General features: G+C 32.3%; 1 protein-coding gene across 1 annotated transcript in view; it reads left to right on the top strand.

Annotated features, from left to right (window-relative positions):
• The window catches only part of LOC128184696 (furin-like protease kpc-1), a 35,232-nt gene extending 30,793 nt beyond the window's left edge, over positions 1 to 4,439 (top strand). Inside the window, exon 14 of the mRNA XM_052854266.1 lies at positions 3,587 to 4,439. Within this exon, the coding sequence (XP_052710226.1) occupies positions 3,587 to 3,804 (218 nt within the window). The 3' untranslated portion in view covers positions 3,805 to 4,439. The remainder of the gene's footprint in view (positions 1 to 3,586) is intronic.
• Positions 4,440 to 14,488: the final 10,049 nt, after the last annotated feature.

Genomic DNA, 14,488 nt, shown 5'->3' on the forward strand with positions numbered 1-14,488 from the left:
GAAGCGTTTATTTCATTTATCACTGACCAATCAATGCGTATTTAACCTTCGACCAATAGACCTTAGAGGCCAATGTATGATCGTAGTCAATAATAATGATAAATATCTGGTATATAAATCATGTATTCCTGTCTGACTATGAAAAGCAGCTCCAAACAATAACCACTACAGAAACACATTCATTTATATGATGCCTTACGTTCTCTTTCATTGTTTTTCTTACAACGTTAAGTCTGTGCATATGAATTTCTATCCTAATCGTGCACACATGTATATAACATATTCTTTTTTAAGATGTCAACATTATAAAAGGAACTTTTTTGAAGGAAAAAACACTAGCACTGAGACATAATCTATTTTTTTTTTAAAATAATTTCTAAATTATCGGGGAAAATCTGTTAATGACACTACTGGCTCTAAAAACCCCTGTCCGTATGAAAATCCCCTGTCTTCCCCTGTCACCCCCTGTGTTTTCACTGTCATCCCCTGTACATCCCCTGTGTGCCACTGTACAGAACCCCTGTGTACCCTGTCATCCCCTGTGCGCCCCTGTACAAAACCCCTGTGTGCCACTGTAAGCCCCTGTCACCCCCTGTACGCCCCTGTCATCCCCTGTAAGCCCCTGTATACCCCTGTGCATGCCCCTGACATCCCCTGTACGGCTTTTGACTTTTTTTTTTTAATATCATTTTCTTAATCCAGCTATTGAAATCACATGTGTTATATTTTGAGCTATATTTGCACTCAACAGCGCCGAATCACAAGACACACTGTTATCGTAATTTTAGAAATCACATGTTTTAGTTGATAATTTATTGATACTTTAATAATCATGCTAACAAAAAAAAGATTTGAGATTCACCGGGTGGTAAACCTCAGGTGAAGGCGGGAATTATTTTTTATATTAGGTGTTCAAGCCTCAGTGCATGTTGTCCTTTGGAGCTCGGGAACATCGCTACTCCCTAATGTTTGAAAAAAAAAGACATAAGAATACAACCTAGAGTGAATTATTCATTTTTTTGAATTGTCTACAGATATATGTACACTTTACTTATGAATATCTTAAGCCTATGAATCATATGATTCTTGGTAATAAACAACACACTAGAAACTAAGATCACACGCGGCACATGGTTTTTAATTTTGTATATATCTAAACATATAGGAGCGAACTAAAACCAATAAATCAGTCAGAATATAGAATTTATAATCAGCTATGTAACGATAGAGTACACCTTTCTTCTTTTTTCTAACCAAGTTCTTGGTTATACCTTTATTAATTTCCCGTGCATAGCAAAATAAAGCTTCAATAGCTTATATAAATTTGCCTAAGAAATTATTTTATTATGTTTGTTCAATACGTTTCTGACCGGCTAATTGGAGAGAGAGAGAGAAAGAGAGAGAGAGAGAGAAAGAGAGAGTTTGCATTGATTTTGAATTAAATTTATTAATTATATAGTTTACCCTGGAATTAATTTCCTAGTAAAAATGCAATCCTAATTATTATTACCTATTCTTTATCATTCCGCAGCCCTGGTCAGAACATACACAACATACATGTAAATGTAGAACTAGTGTGTTCTTTACATGTAGCCTAAGGAGCTTATACAGAGAGAGAGAGAGAGAGAGAGAGAGAGAGAGAGAGAGAGAGAGAGAGAGAGAGAGAGAGAGAGAGAGAGAGAGATTGCATTGATTTTTAATGAAAAGTTACTAATAGTTTTATCGGGAATTAATTTCCTAATATGTAAACATGCAATCCTAATTAATTTTCATAACCAATTTTCTATAATTATTTAGATTAACTTAGAGCTGTCATATTGATTTTTAATACATCAATGTTTTATACTAGACCAGATCAATTGATCAAAATACTTGAAGACACATGATTAACAACTAGCTGATTGAAGCTACAGTTTTCAAAGGAGAAGATGTTGACATTATTTCACTCGGTCAGTGATTATATAATAGCTACTGTACACAGCCCTTCTTGACAATTTGCAGTTCACGGTAGCAAGAGATGATAGACACACGTGTACACGTATATATACACACTGTTCCTCAGATCTGAATGGTCGGTCAGTGATTATATAATAGCTATATACTGTATACAGCCCTTCTTGACAATTTGCAGTGCACGGTAGCGAGATTAATAACAATGAGGTGACAGACACACGTGTACTTGTATATACACACACGTTCTTCTCAGGTCTGGATGCTCGATAATGCTACACAATAATGCAATATGTTGTTCAAACACACCTTATGACCTTTTTTCCCAGTCTGTCAAGTACAGAAACAAGAAATTGAAAATTTCATTTTTTCAGTTCTGAGAATTTCAAACATGAAAAGATTGAAGAGCTTTAAATTCAGAACATTATTTGGCACAGTGATATGAATTAAAACTGTATATTGCTCTTTTATATTTTTCATTTTTCAAATGAAATAAAATTTAAATAAATGCCTGATATTTTTCTGATCCGAAACCCGGACCATTGTTTAAGATAATACATGTGTGTATAATTAAATTGTACCCCGTTACCGGCATTTGCATACAGTCACGCATTAAATCATCCATTAACGGTATCATTGCTCTACAGTGTATATGCATGAGGACAATTCTATAGAATAATGCATATAGATAACTCAACTGGAAAGTGCACACTAGCTGATAGAAGTTAAAAGTGTCAATGGACCAGTCTAATCCCCCTTTCCGAAAAAAATCAACTCTCTCTCTCTCTCTCTCTCTCTCTCTCTCTCTCTCTCTCTCTCTCTCTCTCTCTCTTTCTCTCTCTCTCATGATTTATAAAAAAAACAATACTGACAGCAATTATCAGCGATTTACATGAACTTCATAAAGGCTGTTTAATTCTATGCATCATTACACTGGTCAAAACATTCAAAATATATCATTTCATCATTTTGATCGGTGTGTGGTTATCTGCACGTGCTGATCATGTTGTGTTATTATACAGGGCACAGAACATTGCAGATTTCACGCACTCCTCCACTTATTTTTCTTTCTTTCTTTTTTTTATACAAATTACAGAACACGGTCATTTGTATAAACTTAATGCATGTAATAAAATAAGCGGTTTATCGGTATACAAGTATATCTTGATTTGTGTCAATGTTGAGTCAAAATTATTCACGTTTGTAATAATATTGCCCTCTATGAAATGCAAAAAAAAACAAGCACCGTCTAAACATGAATGCTTAATATAAATTTTTAAAAATCCGAATTAATTAAAAGCTATTTATTTACTTAGCGAGCAGTAAAAGACAGTACAAGGGATGTCAGGGGCATGCACAGGGGTAGACAGTGGCTTACAGGGGATGACAGGGGCGTACAGGGGGTGACAGGGGCGTACAGGGGGTGACAGGGGCTTACAGTGGCACACAGGGGTTGTGTACAGTGGCGCACAGGGGATGACAGGGTATACAGGGGCTCTGTACAGTGGCACACAGGGGATGTACAGGGGATGACAGTGAAAACACAGGGGGTGACAGGGGAAGACAGGGGATTTTCATACGGACAGGGGTTTTTAGAGCCAGTAGTGTGATATAGATATCATCAATATATTTGTAGACAATGCGAAGACTCCCGACATCCAGAAGATCAATGATAATTCTTCAACAACCGCTGTTGCCATATCTGTAACAGTTATTGTCATAATTGCAGTTCTGGTTTCTGGTTTGTTATTGTATAAGCATTGGCCCAAATTGAAACAAAGTAACATATTAAAATCACTACGGATGCCAAAAGAGATATCTGATACCGATCCAAGCAGATTTGAAAGGTTCTAAAACATGAAAACGTTCTGTCCATAGCGAAAAGTCTGATGTCCAATTTTCAATGATGCTGTATAATAAACTACATGTATTCAATACCCATATCTAATTGTTCAGCATTGGACCTTTAGCTTCTGTTTCCATATACAACGTCGATCATTGTAACAATACGAGTTAAACCTGCCGGAAATTCTTACTGTTCAAAAACTACTCAAAATATTTTTTTTTCTTATTTTCAGAAGTTGAAAAATTACTTTAAATGATTTGTTGAAATGTCTTGTATGTAGTTTTACTATTAAATATATATTATTTTTTGGATAAAAAATATTCATTTACCAACCTTATTTTATAAAAGATTTTTTTATAAAAGATTCTCTCAAATGTTTTTACGATGCGGCTTTATATGATTTTGTAAATAAAAAAAAAGGTGCTCAATTTTTACATTCTACCCTTATGTTTGGTATGACTGCTCTGGAAATATCTTTTGTCTTCAAATATAAAAAAAAACATTTGTTAAAAATCATTGCATAATATATATATTATATTTATATGTTGCCCCATGGTTTGGTTCAGGGAATATTTCAAAGGTTGACCCCACATCCCCCCATTCCCAACCCCAATACCAACCCCCAACCTGAAAAAAAAAACAACGAAAATTATGGTCAATCTTCTGTTAGTCAATTTGCTTTGTGTGAAAAAAATATTAAGAAGCAGTTATTGTTGTCCTGAACAAATAGTTCATTTGTACAGAAATCTTTATCATATTTATAGTGATATCATATTGAAAAATTTGAGAATTCATTTAAGCGGTTTTTATTACACCTTGTATTATTGTAGAAGCTTATTATGTTGTTCAACAAATTTCATGCAGATGTAGTCTGTTTTTAATAACAGAAACAGATTTGTATGTACACATGTAATTCAAGAGAATGAAATGCAATTATATTACTTTTATCTATCCAATTGTTGACTGCTTTTCTTGTTGTTTTTTTTATATCATTTTGCTTCTTGATATCCTTATCGTTTTGTTGCATAGATACATGATGCATATACATGTGTATTTAATCAAACAAAGAACTATATTTGATAAGGTCTTATTCTGCCCCAATTATTTCAAATTTAAAAATAAGCAATATCATATAAAAATTGATATTATATATTTCAACAAAGCACAAAACTGATTATGTCAGTTACAGAAATTTAGAAGTTTTATAATACTTTTTCGTGCTTCTAATTAAAATGTCACACTATTGGAACTTTTTCCGCAATTTATCAAAAGCATGAACATAAGTTCTTCAACATATTCAATTACAGGAAATATAGAGCGTAATCTTGCGTCAACACCGTTTTCACACATATAGCCGTTCAAATTATTATGTACATCATACAATGATATTAAAATGGAATTCGAGCAAGCATGCCTTGGATGTTTCCTTTTTAAAAAAAACTGATTTAACATTTTTGGCTAAAACACGTACTTTTATGATATAAGCTTATATTTATGTATCATATTTCGATCAAGAGATGGATCAAACGATTACTTTTTATAAGTTAACATAAATTAGATACCTTATAAATTTTTTAGCAAGTTTTTCAAGCTCTATTTATAACTTTGAATGTAGGGGCATAAAAACACTTAATACACCCATACTATGTTTCATTGTTCCTTTAATTTGTAATTATATTATTATATATCATTATATTTTTAAGTTGGTTATTTTGTTTAACAATATTTATCACTGATAGCGAAATGAAATGTCTCCAAGACACATCTCAAAACTGGAACATACGCATGAAAGATAATGATCCAATTTTATCTGCCGGAAACTTGATACAAGTCAATTTTTAACAAAAAACTCTTTCCATCCTTAAATTCCCAGATGCTAGCTTCTTTGTTTGTTTATTTGCTGGAATAAGCATGCTTAGAATCATAAGTAGGAATTCTGTGAAACATTATATATAGTATTTATAATTGTATCTTTTTAAAGCAATAATAGACGTAAATATGAATTAACACATGGTATATATGCATACATGTAAATTTTATAATAGTAATGTAAAACAAGCATTCTGAGAGTATTGCATAAGCAATACACGTATCCTACCGGTTTGTATTATTGTATGAAAGCTTCCAAGCACACAACTATTTTAGAGCTATTGTAAACGAGATGTCATGCTTTAATCAGAGATAAAAGAACAGAGGAAATTAAAACTATATATAATTGATATAGAAATTAAATACAAAATTGGTAAAATAATACTCTATTTTTCATCTCCTGAAATTTCGCCAAGTCTATTCTGTATTCGCTGGTAAAAATTTGTGAAAACAATGCACTGTTGTGCACAATATCATTTCTTACAGTCTCCTGTACCCCGAATCAAACCAAACAGTTAAACAGCCCAAACCGACAACGAACCCGATTGTAATAATACAAAAAAATCCCTGCCGATTAAATTTTCAACACAATGCTTGACACTATCTTACAGAATTTATTTGTTTGTTAGAAATGATAAAAGGAATGGTACAAGTAACGCACGATATTATTACTGACTACATACTGGCCTCGTTTATTCAATACACACCGAACCCGATAACAAACCCGAATATTAAAAAATTGGAATATAAAAAATTAATTTTCTCGAAAATATGTCAATCAGACGCTACAAAAGTGTAAACTTGATCTGTAGTTTGACATTTTGAAGCTGTTCAGCAAGTTTCATATTATTCCTAAAATGCATAAAGAAAAAAAGTGTGGAAAACTGAAGTGGGACAGACAGACGGACGGACGGACAGACGGACTGACGGACGCAGAGGAAAGCTATAGTCCCCTCCGGTGAAACCGGTAGGGGACTAATAAAAACAGGGGGATAATATTCTGTGATTGGTATAATTTTCGTATCAATATATTACAAATATATAAAACAAAATAATTTTTGAAATTTATATGCATCCACAAATATATAGAGAAAAGGGGAAAAAAAGTAATACAATTACAGTTGGTCTGCTAGTGTTTTCAAAATTTTGCAACTGAATTTTAACACTTTTTGCACTCACAGACACTGTAATAAAGTAAAAATGATAAAGAGATAAATTTCAGAGTATTTAATAGCGCATTCTCGTTTGGAATTTCGTTTTGTAGCCTACACTTTTTATATTTATATATTTTGTACTCCACGAAAGATGACATTATTGAAAATGTTTGTTGGGTCTGTAAACTCGTTAAAAACATAATGCAATTGTTTTCCATGTTATATTCAACTTAAATATTCCTGATACTTTTTCTAATATTCTTTTTGTTTCAGAAAATCCATAAATCAAATGTTTAATATTGTCAGTTTGTTCACAACTTATACAGTTTTTTCCAACATCTTTATTCCATTTTTTAACATTATAATTGCAGTTCAGCTGAATGTGTTGAAGTTTATAGTTAAATTCTGCTATTTGCTTCTCAAATGCATTTATTATCTGAGCCGTGTATAAATTGTTCCACTGATCATTATACCCGCACTTTCTAAAAAAAGTTCGGGTATATTGTTGTTACCCTGTTCCGTCCATCCGTCCGTCCGTCTGTCACGTTTTACTTTCTCAAACTGCTCTTACATCTTATAAACCAGCAAACTGAACTCTTGGAATTTGATTTGGGGTATCATGTTGTTTTGTAAAAAGGTTTCAAAAATTCTCTGTAAGTCCTGGGGGTCAAATAATTGGTAAAAAATGACGTTTTTTCACGAAAAACCTTCTTCCTCTAACTCCTCCTACATTTTCAACGGTAGACAAATCATCTTTTGGAATATGTTTTAGGGTATCCTATAGATGCGCAATAAGGTTTCAGAATTTTCAATTTGGTCATGGGGGTCATTAAATGGCTGAAAAATGACTTTTATTTACCAAAAAAAAAATGGTTTCAAAAACGTCATTTTTTTTGTCAGTAGCCAAATGATCTTCTAGAATATGATTGGGGGTCATCTTGAGGTGTGATCAGGTTCCAGAATTTTTTTTATTAAGGGGATCAGTGAGCAACAAAAAATGACAGGTTTTTTTGCAAAAAAAGTATGGTTCCCAGAACTCCTCTTACAACTTTTGGAGTAGCTACATGTACGTCATCTCTTGGGATATAATTGGGGCTGTTCTATAGATGTGCAATAAGGTTTTAAAAATTTAAATTTCATCCAGGGAGTCAGATAGTAACAGAAAATTGACATTTATCACTAAAAAAAACATAGATCCAAGACCTCCTCTTATGATTTAATGGATAGACACATCATATCTTGGGATATGATAGGGACTGTTCTATAGATGTGCAGTTAGGTTTAAAAAATTTAAATTTCATCCAGGGAGTCAAAAAGTAGCAGAAAATTGACGTTTATCACTTCAAAAAAAACATAGATCCTAGAACTCCTTTTATGATTAAATGGATAGACACATCATATCTTGGGATATGATAGAAACTGTTCCATAGATGTGCATTACGGTTTTGAAAAATTAAATTTAACCCTGAGGCCCATTACCTACATACCTTTTGATGCCCTTCAAGAATCAAGAATATATATGGTTAAGGGGTGGGGATCTCAACAGTTTTCGAGATATTCGTGCACTTCCTGTTCGAGGGGGGTCATGACCACCCCCAGGGCAAATGACCTGCATACCGTTTGATGCCCATTGACACAAGGAACAAGAATATATATGGTTTAAGGGTGGGGATCTCAACTGTTTTGAAGATATTAAGGGACTTGCTGTTTGAGGGGGTCAAGACACCCACAGGGCCCATGACCTACATAACATTTGATGCCCCTTGACATCAGAAACATGAATATATATGGTTTAGGGGTCATGATTATAACAGTTTCTGAGATATATGGTAATTTCCAATTCCTGGGGGGTGGGGTCAGATGTAATAAACCCTATGTATTGTCAGTGACAGTCAATATATGATTATGAAAACCTTATATTATTATCTTTGTCCGTTTTCATGTTACCATTTACAATAGAGTCTACGATTCTTCCTACAAGGTTCAATGTTAGACCCCACACCCTTTTGACCCCCCCCCCCCCGAAAAGTGGTTGTCTATTGTCTAACCCAAAATGAGAAAAATCAAACCAGGGTGCACAACTAGATATGCAGGCCTATTATATCCTAGAGTTTTGTACAATTCTGTTCAGCCATCTCTCAGAAACAAGTTAAGAGCGGGAAAGAAGAAAAAGAAGAAGACGAATAATAATAATACATGTATTAAGAACCGTACAAAAACAATAAGTCTCCAAATTTCATTCGGGAGACTTAATAATAAAGATTTAATAGCGAAAGAATCATCAAAAATAAAAAAAAAATAAAGATAATTGACAATTTCTGATTCTAAGGGGGTCAGGATGACCCCTTAGGGTCATGACTTACATGCCATAATGATCTGATGCGCAATGACCTAAGGAGGAATAATATCTTTGGATTAAGGTGGGGATCTCAATGGTTTTTATGATATTTGATAATTTCAGGAAGAGCACTTGGGATCCTGACCTACATACCATCTGAAATGCCTTGAACAAAGAAACAATTATATAATATGTACATGATATATGATTCAATTTAAGAACCCAGATATAGATCAACCATCTATGATTTGTAATACTTCCTATGTATATATACATGTATTAGTTTGTGTTTTGTTCTATACTGTTCATGTTCATGACTGAGTATGGCTTAGTCTTATTTTAAATTACATTAAAAAATTGTCAAATATATGACTTGGAACCCCCATCCCTAAAGAAACTCAAATATAAACTGCCCCCCCCTTAATTGTCAAATGATCTATTAAAATTAGAATATATTTTGGGTGTCTAAAACTTTTATAAACTGGTAAAAAATGTTATTCTTAAAAAAAATTACATTTCACCTTGCATATTTGACAAATGATCTATTGAGATATGATCAGAGGTCATATTTCTACCTTGTATTCATTGACAAGTTAAAATTAATAACAATAAATGATTCAAATTATAAATGTTCATACTCCACATTCACTCCCCCCCCCCCCCCCCCCAATCTATCCTGGTTCTAAAGATTCAGAATTCTTAATACATTCTTACATTTGTACAGTAGCAAATTTTAAATCATTTATTGATTGCTTTTTCTCTCCTGATGCACATTAACATTTTGGAAATTGCTTAATTACGGAAGTCGGTCCGTTATTTGATACACATTTAAATATTGTTACTGCGTTTCTGCGGGATAGTTCTTTTTTAATAGAATTAATACTATGCTTATTTTTATGAATTAAAAGTAAATTTGCATGAAGAAATATGTTTTATGCCTTTTAGAAAATATCACATATTTTTTGTTTTACTCGTAAATGAAAACTAGGTCATACTTAGTAGATTGTCGTATTTGGTGCGTTTTTATCGAGACTATAGTCTATTCGGGAAATTTCGGAGTTCTTCATTCTTTTCAAAACAATGCATCAGGATCGGTATGCGGGACATACAAAAGACCTGAAATACTAAAGACCTGAATGTCATTAAATTTTATTTAAATGATATATTTGAATTTCTATGTGCCGTGTCAAATAAAATGACTTTGCGTGTGTATTTATTATATTTCCATGTAAAATGTGGTAGAAAATATGAAATGAAATGAAATGACATTATATCAATTATTTACGCAAGAATATGACAGAAATGAAAATTTGAATTGACTGGAAAATTTGAACTAATCAATTTTTATTTTATTATGAGGTCCCTTGAAATCATATATTAAACTAATGCATTAAGTTTTCATTCAACACAATGCAACAACAACAAAAACCAAAATGGTTTGAAATACATAATCTCCAAGAGAAAAATGATGAGTTGAACTTTGTATTAGAGTAATGTACAAATCAATGTGTTCTCCACTACTTCATACTATGGCAATGATCATACAATTTCCGTTAGAAATGCTTACAGTAACGAAATCGATTCTTAATGATAATAGTAAAATGTTAAACTTTAAACCAAGTTGCTGAAAGTATATTAAAATTTACCATAAAAATTAGTACAACCAACTCTTATTTTCTTCTTTGTGGTGTGTTTTTATGTAAACAACCAATGATTCATACAACAATTATATTTTTGCGGCCCATTTGACGCTTGCGTCAATATGATTTCTTGTTCAATTTTTTATATTTATAAACAAAATGATATATGCATGTGTATTCGCCTATTTGGGGCAATTGTAAAGTCTCCTAAACGAAGCAGTGACATTATTAGGCTAGAAATTATCCACATGGATCAAACACTACTGTAACATATGAATAAGATAATTCTAGTTCTAGAATGTCAGAGTGTCTCCGAGGGGTCATAATCTATATACAATTTTACGCGCAATGACACAGAGAGCAAGTTAATAACTGTTTTATATTTTAGAGTAAAGTTTTTTAAAGCGTTTCAGCCCAGCTAACACGATTGTTAGTTCCTTACATTATGAATTTATTATCTTTATCAAATTTACATTTTAAATTCATTATCTTTATTGAATTTACATTTTGAATTTATTATCTTTATTAAATCATACATTTTGAATGTATTACCTTTATTAAATTTACATTTTGAATTTATTTTCTTAAATTCAACTTTTTTCTGTACAGTATATAAATTAGCAAACAGTGCGCAATGAGACCGGTGTTGCTCTTCCTTCATCCATGACAAAACATTACTTCTTGGCATAAAATAAACACTGTTGATATAATTTTTATCTTTATACCTTGATGAAATTCAGCATCGTAGTTTACATAATCATAGTGTGTATAGCTGGAAGGAAGATATGCTATGACAAAGGCAGTTTGATATCAAAAGAGATCAATTTTGGAATAAGTATTTTATATCTGTGCCTTCCTTAAAATCATTAATTGACAAAAACCTTACTAACAATGCAAATGTTGCCATGATTTCAAAAAGAATCTATTAACAGAATACAGCGTACAACAGCAGGTCATATTTTGTTTAGATAGAAGCCTTTATTATTTGTTTGTGCACTTGAATATCTAGAACCTGCAATTAGGTCCCATATTTTTTAAAAATCGCAAATACATCAAATTTGTAGTACTTGGATATACATAAGTGATACATGCAACAAGTGATGGCTGGAGTCCGACCTTCTACCTGTTGTAATTAATTCCAGAACGAAGTAAGGAGGGACTTTCCATTTTTGATAATCAAGGTTTGTAATTCAGAAGAAAAAAAACTGATTTAAATTCAGACCGATAATATGTTTTTTTATTAGTATGGTCAATTTGAATTCTGTTGATAATCAGTTAAGTTGTAATTTTGTTTAGCAGTCTGGATGGTAAACAAATTGATTATCATATTTGTCTTAGATTTGGCAAGTGATTTTTTTTTTACCAAAACTAACATTTAGAAAACAACCCTGATCTCGACTCGTATATATAAAAGGATTTGTCCGCCATATTTTCGAGAGTTGGTTCATTCAACTCTCCTATACTGTGGCAAAACGGAAGAGAAACAGAGTTTGGACCTATGCACAAATCATCATCGCTGAAAAGACTCAGTTGAAAATAAGCGATAGTTTCGATGAAAAGTATTCAGAAGCAAGGTTTTTAAAGGTAACTTATTTATGAATGCCTTGAAAATGGTAAGATTTAAAATGGTACAAACAATTAAGATATTTTTGTAGTCGGATGTATTCATACGCCAGTTGTTTGCTGTCACAGTCGTAACTACTGGGACATTTCAGCTAGCTAACACTATGACCGAGAAATACGATTTCTTGTTTACAATTTTCCAGAAATATTTCGTTTACCGTCACAAAACACAGCGTTGCAGAGTGGCGTTCATTCTATTTTCAAATGTTACACAACATGATTCATATGGGTTTTTTCGTCCGTAACTCGGAATTCTTGTATAAAAAGCCAATTAATTTATATCAGAAGAAAATGTGCGTAATGAAATACGGCTGGGAAACTACTGTAGATTCCCTATTTTACGCGAGTCCAATCGCGAGAACATAAAATCGCAAATGCCGAAATTTCATCATAGTTTCAAGTAGTTTACATGTCTCCCAAAATTAAAACCGAAATTTTAGAATTCGCGAGACGGGCTCGTAGCGATTTTACGCGGATATTAATTCCTCGCGTTTAATTAGGAATTTACAGTACTTGTCATGCGAAATTACATATTCTTAATTTTGAAATAGATATAATAAAAAAAATTAACTCCAGCCAGTACTTTCCGCACTGTGATTGTTTTTATAGCCGCTCTTCTTCAACCCCTTTACAGTCAGTTCAAGCATATATTTTACAACATACACCATAGCAAAGCATATCATTAAAATCTCATAGCATAGCATTAGCATCTTGATAACATACAATCTCATAGATTCTCATTCGCCATATCATACCACAGCATACCATTGCATAGGATACAGAATGATATCAATTCGGTTTTAAATGCTTTTATTTCTGATAGCATGGCATACAAATTGCACAGCATTGCATTGAAATCTCATAGCATTTCGTAAAATCCCATGCCATAGAATAGCATAAAGTTGTAAAAGATATGAATGAAATGATTGTACATGTATAAGCTGCAGACCTCTAAACATTTTGATTTAGTTTATTCTAAAGATGTCACATGTGTGGACGTACATTTTACATTGTCGTGTAACTCAGTCTTGATAAAATCTTCAAAATTGTACAAACCTTTTCCAGTCATAGAGAAAAACTACGTCTAATATACTGGTAAATACTACATTATCCACATACCTGTTTAAACCAAAAAAAATTCACAAAATGTTATATAGAGAAGGTATGATATAAAACAAATTAGCCATTAGTTGCACTTACATAATCAAATTGTTTGCTTTCCTACCTGAAACCATCCGTAAATCCATTGGGAATGCCAATGGATTATTACTTTACAGTTATGAAGTCACTGATGCCCCGATTCCCAAACCTTTTCATTTAGTTATTAATTCCGGTTAACCTGACTTTACATCTAGTAGTGATCGTCTTCACTCGCTCGGCAATTTGCCTTTAGCATTGATATTATTTAAAGTGACGAGCTGTAGTTTTATTGCGCATATTTAGCACAATCTTATTATTCTAGGTAATATATACAGTGCATAATATTATAAAATTTTAAACCCGTAAATAGATTGTTTCGATACCAATAATCACATTGAACACTAAACAAAATACAGTTGTAATTGTGCTTATACGACGCTATGATAAAATGAAGCTTTGTTTAAATGCGTGATAATAAATATGATAACTAATAAAAAGTTTACAGAGGTATCCTGTATTTGGGGTTATTTTTCTTATGTTAAAAAGAAGTCATTGAACAAAATTGCGTCTGTAATACTGAAATAAATAGCAACCAGTAGTGCATTTTGATATTTTAAGGTGACCCTTACTATAAACCTGATGATATCATACCGGATAAGTGTAGCATATTTTACAAACAAAAGTAAATAAATATAACTTATCACATATTAGAAAATGACGAAAATCCCTATCTTTATATTTTTATAATGCATTTGTTTCGAAGTGCAGAAAACAATAAGTTTTATATATATTCCTTCAGTAAATGTATATCTATTAAAATTTACTTTAAGATGGACCATAAAAAGAACCTGATAGTAATTTTTTTGAAACTTTGAAAAATAAACTAGAGTTGATTCATATAAAACAAGTTTTAAACATGTAAATAGGA

The sequence above is a fragment of the Crassostrea angulata genome, chromosome 5 (genome assembly GCF_025612915.1).
Source record: "Crassostrea angulata isolate pt1a10 chromosome 5, ASM2561291v2, whole genome shotgun sequence".
NCBI classification, from domain to species: domain Eukaryota; kingdom Metazoa; phylum Mollusca; class Bivalvia; order Ostreida; family Ostreidae; genus Magallana; species Magallana angulata.